Genomic DNA, 7,342 nt, shown 5'->3' with positions numbered 1-7,342 from the left:
AAAAATCTATAGGGGAATGCAATTCCTACAAATCAAACAAGCCCTTAATCAGGGGTAACCAGAATATGGGCGATGCATAGCAAAAAAAAAATCAGAACGGACGATAGACCGAACCACGGAAACCCTTTCACTTTTATTATTAGGTATATGTATAGATAATTGTTGCGAGGCTAATACTCAACCCAGCTCCATCGGGGAATTTTACAATTTTCCACAATTTTCTTCATAATTTACCCCACACTTTTCTTTAAAGTGTTTATTATTTGCCACATAACCATCACTTATTTTATTTGCCGTGACATAAGAAATGGCAAATAAAAGAAGTGCACAGAAAAGCTGGGCCGGAGATGCATGGTCTCCCATGATCGATCGATCGATCGATCGAGCTTCAACGGCTCGTCGGGTAGAGGTGCAACGGCAGGCGTGGTTCCGCGTGCAGCAGCAGCGGCTTCGTCATGGAGAGATCATGCCTGGACTCGCTAAGATCGATGAACGACACCCCAGCTGGTTTGGCCCATGTAAAACCCTGCAGGAGCCTGCCAAAGAGCATGACGCTGATCGTCGTCCCTAGCGATGCTGCAATGCAGCCACGGCGGCCAGTGCTGAAGGAGATGAACCGTAGCTCGTTCTCAGTGAGCTCTACGCCAGCGTCGTCTCTCATGTGGCGCTCCGGCTTGAAGCGGAGCGGGTCGTCCCAGACAGTGGGGTTCCTGCCTAGGCCGACCCGGCTGAGGAGGACGTGGCTCCCCTTGGGCACACGGTAGCCGGCGACGGTAGTGTCGGCCAACGCGACATGCGGCAAGTTGAAGGGAGCAATAGGATGAAGTCGAAATGCCTCACGTATGCACGCCTTGATGTAGTTGAGCTGCGGGATGTCGGACTCCTGCACCAACCGCTCCCGACCGACCACCCGGTCCATCTCCTCCACCGCCTTGTCCAGCAACTCCGGGTTGTTCACCATCTCTGCCAGCGCCCACTCCACGGCGTTGGAAGGATTGTCTAGCGCCGCAAATATTATGTCCCCCTGCAAGAATTTACAAGGAGAAGAGCCGAGGGCCATTATTAGCTTCGATGTAATTAATACCCAGATATACTGCATGCATATATAGTACTCCGTATATAGCTAGATTTTTATCATTAATTAATGGGTTGCATACCTTGCAAACTGCTTTGACCTCCTCGATGGTAAGCAACGGGCTGCCATGCCCATCTTTGAGCGTGATGAGAACGTCGAGCAAATCTTCGACGCCGTCCTGCGTCTCGCCACCCTTCCACTGCCTCCAACGCTCATCAATGACCATGTCGTGCAGTCTATTCACCGTCGCGTTGGCCTCCTTGACCACCTTCTCCTGGCCGTCAAGGTCAAGACCAAGCAGCCAAGGGAGGTAGTCGCTGATGCAGAAGGAGTAGACGAACCCCAGGCAGGTGAATGAAGCGTCTATGTGCTCCACCTCAAGCGGCCCCGGCCCGCCGTCGGGTTGAGGCTCCCCGAAGTACCTCTTACCGAAGACAAGCCGACGGATGACGTTGCCACAGTAATGTCGTGTGACATGCCTGACATCGACGTTGGTGTCCGATGTTGAAGACGACCCCCTGGAGCTGGTGCCGGTGGCGAGGTTGTAGATGTAGCGTGTGAAGTTGTCGGCCTCGTCGGCTCGCTTGTTGTGGAGCCACTTGTGCCGGGAAGGGCAAATGATCTCGGTAGTGAGCACCCGGCGCATCTTCTTCCACTGCTCCCCAAACGGCGAGAGCACCACGTTCTTGTAACCGCAGCTGACGGTGCTGGAGGCGAAGGTGAGCGGCCGGGACACGAAGTTCGTGTCCTGCTTCTTGAGCACCTCTCTCGCTATCTTGGGGCAGGTGATGGGGACGACGTTGACACGGCCGAGGCGGAAGCAGGCGATATCGGTGCCCATCTTCTTCATCACGAGATGGATCCAACGGAATGCCGGCTTGTTGAGCATCATTTCGGGCAGGTTACCCACCACCGGCCACGGCAACGGCCCTGGTGGAAGTGGAACCGTTGCCGATGAGCATGTGACACCACAGATGATGTTGCTCTTGAACCCTAACCTTTGGACAAGGTATATGAGAGTTATTACGACGAGCAAAAGAGACGAAGAGGAGCAAGTTCCTAACATGGTGGTGACCGTTACTAGGTCCGGTGTTGCTTTCTACCGGCCTAGTCTGCCGGACAAACTCTTGCCGGCCTAGCAAGCTAGCTTGATCGATCTCACAGGACAAACTAGCTAGGTACTTGTAGTTTGCCTTGTTTTCTTTTCTGCGGGGTGTAGCTTTGCCTCGTTGCTCTGCTCATGCGCTCGGAGGCCCCTATTTATGGATTTCGAACCTTATCCATCTAAACAATGCGACCACCAGCATGCATTAATCAGCCAAAGATGCGCCCGATCTAAAAGGATTAGATTAGTCACAATTAATATCTTATATCTTTACAATACATGATATCATGCATGCATATCACGATCTTTTTATATTTATTGATTTAATTTATCTCCATGCAGATAAGGACATGTAAGGCACGTCTTTTTTAGCAGTCCATGTTATCTAGAGAGGATGATAAATATAATCGGTACAATGCATTATCTCTTATTGCCATCCCTTGCAATAAATGATAATTAATTATTTTTAGTAGAAAATTATGTGACTAAGGGAAGACAAGTCGTACAATGGGAGAAATAGTTTTATCTTATCTTTCTATTCTTAATAGGTGATCCCATTTCTCTTCACATGCAGCCTATCCACCTCACCAAGCATCCTTAACCAATCCTATCACGCCATGTCATCATGTTTTACCATAGTGCCATGTCACCCGTTTAGGCTATTTTTTCCTGTGATATCCATCTGATGGTCATGCGTTGTATACACTAGCTGATTGCACGACTGCTTGGTTCTCTACCAAAATTACTTCTGCCTGTAACGGCAGCTGGAGCCGAACAGTCCCCACTCGCTAGCCAAGTATTGGTGTTTATTACTCTCCATCCACCACTCCTATTCCCTGCACTCTTCCTTCTTACGTTAAGTTTCCCTTCTCCATGGAGCAAGGTGGAGCTGGTCTCACCACGGCAATTTGGCAGCCATCAGCTCCATCATAAACCATCGTTGTGTATTCTGAGTCCACGGCAAGCTCGGCAGAATGGCATCCGAAAACTCTATGGCGATTACGTCCGATTTTTCTTTGTAGGGTTTGATGAACTTTTTTTTGCGCTCATTCTGAGCATTTTTTTTAATTACAGGGTCCCATCAACTTTGTATATATTTTTTAACCTACAGCGCACAAGATATAAACCATATCGTCGTCCTCCATCAGAATCACATCGTCAAGTTCTGCCCGGGCCTCACTCTCAACATCCAGTAGAAAAGAAGAGTTTGCAAGCTGAACTCTGTCCTCCACGGGATGTATTTTGTACTTTGGCTTATTTTCCTTTGGTGATTATTTATCATACGCCATTGGCGGATTTACCATATGGGCACCATGGGCACGTGCCCGGGCTCCATGCCACCGCTTGCAGGAAGAATTGAGCTGAAATTTATGAGTAATACGTTAAATGGGCCAGCTTGGGCCTGCTCTGCTGTTTCCTAGCAGCATAACTTGACCCAACTAGAAACTAGGCCACAAGCTACTTCTCGTCACGCACAGATTCACGAAGCTACTCAAATCGATCGGTCGGTTTCTCGTCTGTTCGTCTTCGTCTACTCGCACGGGATAGCAGCGACTCCGTGGCGTGTGCCCTAGCTCGAGAAGAGGCCGAGAGGGAGAGGCGACAGGGGGAACTGGGGAAGGAAAGATGGCGCCCGGCCGTCGCTCCCATCAGGCCGCGAATCCGCCGCGAGACAGCGACGTGCGGAAACGCAAGCGGCAAGGCGGCGACAGCAGCGGCGGGAGCGGGAGTTCCAATCCGGATCCGGCGAACGGTGGCTCATCAACGCTGCAGCTAGGAGGTGAGGCAGGAAGCAGCAGCAGACCAACGAAGACGCCGATGACTACCGGCACCGGTCGTACCCGGCAACTAGGTGAGTTTTTCTCTGTAATTTACATGGGTTGGGGGCGGGGAGGGTTTATATTCAACATCCATAGTTCTATTAGTTTCTGATTTACAATTCAACTTGTTCATATTTCAGATCTGGGGAGATTTCTGCTCCATAGAAGGAATTCACCGCAAGTAGAACCGCCGCAAGACCCACAACCGATTAATGAAGATGAACAAAATGTGATCAGCAATGAGGACGATGTTGATGAGGTTGACGAATGGATTGAGCAAGAAATGGTCAATGAGGAATATGAGGAGCATTTTGAGGAAGAGGATGATGATTTTTTTAATCCGGATGAAATTATGTCTGATCCTGCTCTGAGGCTACAAATTGAAGATTATCATCCAGATGTTCAAGCCGAAGTGAGAAGAGCATATCTTTTGAAGGGTCCAACACAACCAATTTTGGATTTCCCTTCCAAAAAATATGGTAGTAAGAGCCGTAAATTTTCTGCAAGTTGGTATAAGAAGTATGATTGGATAGAATATAGTGAGTCTAAGCGTGCTGCATATTGTTTCTATTGCTTTCTTTTTAAGCAACACGGGAGTAGTACACACTTTGGTCATGATGTTTTCAACAAAATAGGGTATAGTAATTGGAAGCATGCATCTAAGGCTTTTCCCCTACATGTTGGTGGTGTAAACAGTGCACACAACCAAGCGAGATTACACTATGATGATTTTCGGAATCAGAGTCAAAGTGTGTCCCATAAACTTGCTAGGGCATCAGAAGAGTCCAAAGTTTTATACAAAATTCGTTTGACCTCTTCCCTTGGGTGTGCAAGATATCTCATTGCTCAAGGCTTGGCTTTTCGCGGTCATGATGAGACTTCCACTTCACTGAACAAGGGTAACTTTCGTGAGATGATAGATTGGCACAAAGCTAATGATGAGAAAGTGAGACATGCTTTTGACCATGGTGGAAGATGCCAGATGCTTGCTCCGAAAATTCAGAAGGATCTTGCAAGGTGTTGTGCAGAAGAGGTTACCGCTGTGATTATGAGAGAAATTGGTGATAAGAAATTCTCTGTTCTTATTGACGAATCACGTGATATATCCGTGAAAGAACAAATGGCAGTGATGTTGAGGTTGGTAGTGATTAATTAATATGTTTACTTATCATCCCATAGTTGTCCAAAATTATACTTAACTTTCTTACAATTGTGTTTGCTGTAGGTATGTTAATGATGGAGGGAAAGTTGTGGAACGATTTCTCTCTCTATATCATGTCCATGAGACTACATCGGCCGCACTAAAGGAAGCACTTGTCGGCATTCTTGATCATTACAAGTTATCCATCCATAGGCTGCGGGGGCAAGGATATGATGGGGCTTCAAATATGAGAGGTGAATTCAACGGTTTGCAAAAGAAAATTCTTGACGAGAACCCCTATGCTTTCTATGTTCACTGTTTTGCCCACCGGCTGCAATTGGTGGTTGTCTCAGTTTCTAGTTGTTGCTCCTCCATTTATGATTTATTTGAGCATGTCTCCTTGATTGTCAATACAACAAGGGCATCTTGCAAGAGGAGGGATATACTGATAGAACAACATCATCAAAATATTCTAGATAAGCTTGAAAGTGGTGAGATATATACTGGTAGAGATCTGCACCAAGAAACAAATTTATCTCGACCAGGGGATACTAGATGGGGTTCGCATCATACAACTTTGCTTCGTCTGAGTGAAATGTGGAAGTCGGTATTATTTGTGCTTCGGGAGGTCCATGATCAAGGGTGTGGACCCTCTTCAGCAGCAGGTTTGATAGAAATAATGGAGAGCTTCAAATTTGCTTTCACCTTGAATCTTATGTTAAAGTTGCTTGGTATCACTAATGAGCTATCTCACATCTTACAAAGAAAAGACATCAACATTGTTAATGCCATGGAATTAGTTGGTGATGTCAAATCTCGGTTGGCCTCTATGAGAGAAAGTGGATGGGAGGATTTCTTTGATGAAGTGAAACTTTTTTGTGCTGCCAATGGTATTCCGGTGCCTAATATGGATGAACGAGTACCTGTTCGTGGTCGTTCAAGGACTGATGGTGTGACTTACACTTATCTTCATTTTTATCGAGTTGAGATCTTTTATGTTGCCATCGACAAGATATGCACCGAGATGAATCATCGCTTTAATGAAGCATCTTCAGAGATAATAGTGGCCTTCTCATGTCTTCATCCAAAAAATTCTTTCTCTAGGTTTGATGTGGATAAGCTTGCTAGCCTAACTGAAACTTATGGTGGGGATTTCTCTAGTGGTGATCGTGCAATCATAAGAGACCAGCTTGAAACTTACATTGTTCACGTCCGAAGGCATGAGCCATTTAGTTCTTGTAAAGATCTTGAAGATCTGGCTTCAAAGATGGTTGAAACCGAGAAACATTTGGTTTTTCCGTTGGTCTACAAACTCATGGAGTTGGCTTTGTTATTGCCGGTCTCAACAGCATCGGTTGAGCGAGCATTCTCAGCAATGAAGATTATCAAGTCTAAATTGCGCAATAAGATGAACAATGTATGGTTTAATAACTTGATGATTTGCTACACCGAGCGAGAGATTTTCAAGGATCTAGAGGATGATGCTATTGTTAGACGATTTCAAGCCATCAAGGATCGGAAAGGAAAATTGCCTAGGCCTAATTAGCACATTATTGGTATGCTCCATTGTCAGAAGTTTACTTTTATCATTGTAATGCTACTACCCTAGTATATTCGACATTATATTTCCTACTTAATTTATGTTTTCTTACATATATGATCTATGAAACATTATTGGTTATATGCATATGATGTTTATCTGAATATGTGACAATTGTGGTTCTTGGTAGACAAAAATGAGGTATTTTAGTTTGTACTGTGCCCATGCTTTGAAAAAACTATAGGTCCGCCAATGGCTCCATGCCACCGCTTGCAGGAAGAATTGAGCTGAAATTTATGAGTAATACGGTTAAATGGGTCAGCTTGGGCCTGCTCTGCTGTTTCCTAGCAGCATAACTTGACCCAACTAGAAACTAGGCCACAAGCTACTTCTCGTCACGCACAGATTCACGAAGCTACTCAAATCGATCGGTCGGTTTCTCGTCTGTTCGTCTTCGTCTACTCGCACGGGATAGCAGCGACTCCGTGGCGTGTGCCCTAGCTCGAGAAGAGGCCGAGAGGGAGAGGCGACAGGGGGAACTGGGGAAGGAAAGATGGCGCCCGGCCGTCGCTCCCATCAGGCCGCGAATCCGCCGCGAGACAGCAACGTGCGGAAACGCAAGCGGCAAGGCGGCGACAGCAGCGGCGGGAGCGGGAGTTCC

At 46.6% G+C, this 7,342-nt stretch overlaps 1 protein-coding gene across 1 annotated transcript; it reads right to left on the bottom strand.

Annotated features, from left to right (window-relative positions):
• Positions 1-271: 271 nt before the first annotated feature.
• Positions 272-2,281, bottom strand: LOC127338620 (tyrosine N-monooxygenase-like). Its single transcript, XM_071826989.1, has 2 exons — positions 1,167-2,281; positions 272-1,066 (listed from the first exon to the last, which is right to left on the bottom strand). Exons 1-2 carry the CDS (start codon positions 2,139-2,141, stop codon positions 389-391), a joined length of 1,653 nt encoding a protein of 550 aa, XP_071683090.1. The 5' UTR covers positions 2,142-2,281; the 3' UTR covers positions 272-388.
• Between the last annotated feature and the right edge of the window lie 5,061 nt (positions 2,282-7,342).

The sequence above is a fragment of the Lolium perenne genome, chromosome 3 (genome assembly GCF_019359855.2).
Source record: "Lolium perenne isolate Kyuss_39 chromosome 3, Kyuss_2.0, whole genome shotgun sequence".
In the NCBI taxonomy this organism is placed as follows: Eukaryota; Viridiplantae; Streptophyta; class Magnoliopsida; order Poales; family Poaceae; genus Lolium; species Lolium perenne.
This window is presented reverse-complemented; position numbering and strand designations above follow the sequence as displayed.

What these genes read in the sequence shown, in the direction of transcription:
- LOC127338620 (XM_071826989.1), bottom strand. Translation starts at nt 2,141, where the DNA reads ATGTTAGGAACTTGCTCCTCTTCGTCTCTTTTGCTCGTCGTAATAACT. An exon ending in CCATCGAGGAGGTCAAAGCA is followed by an intron (nt 1,067 to 1,166) that starts GTTTGCAAGGTA and finishes ATTACATCGAAG; the next exon opens with CTAATAATGGCCCTCGGCTC.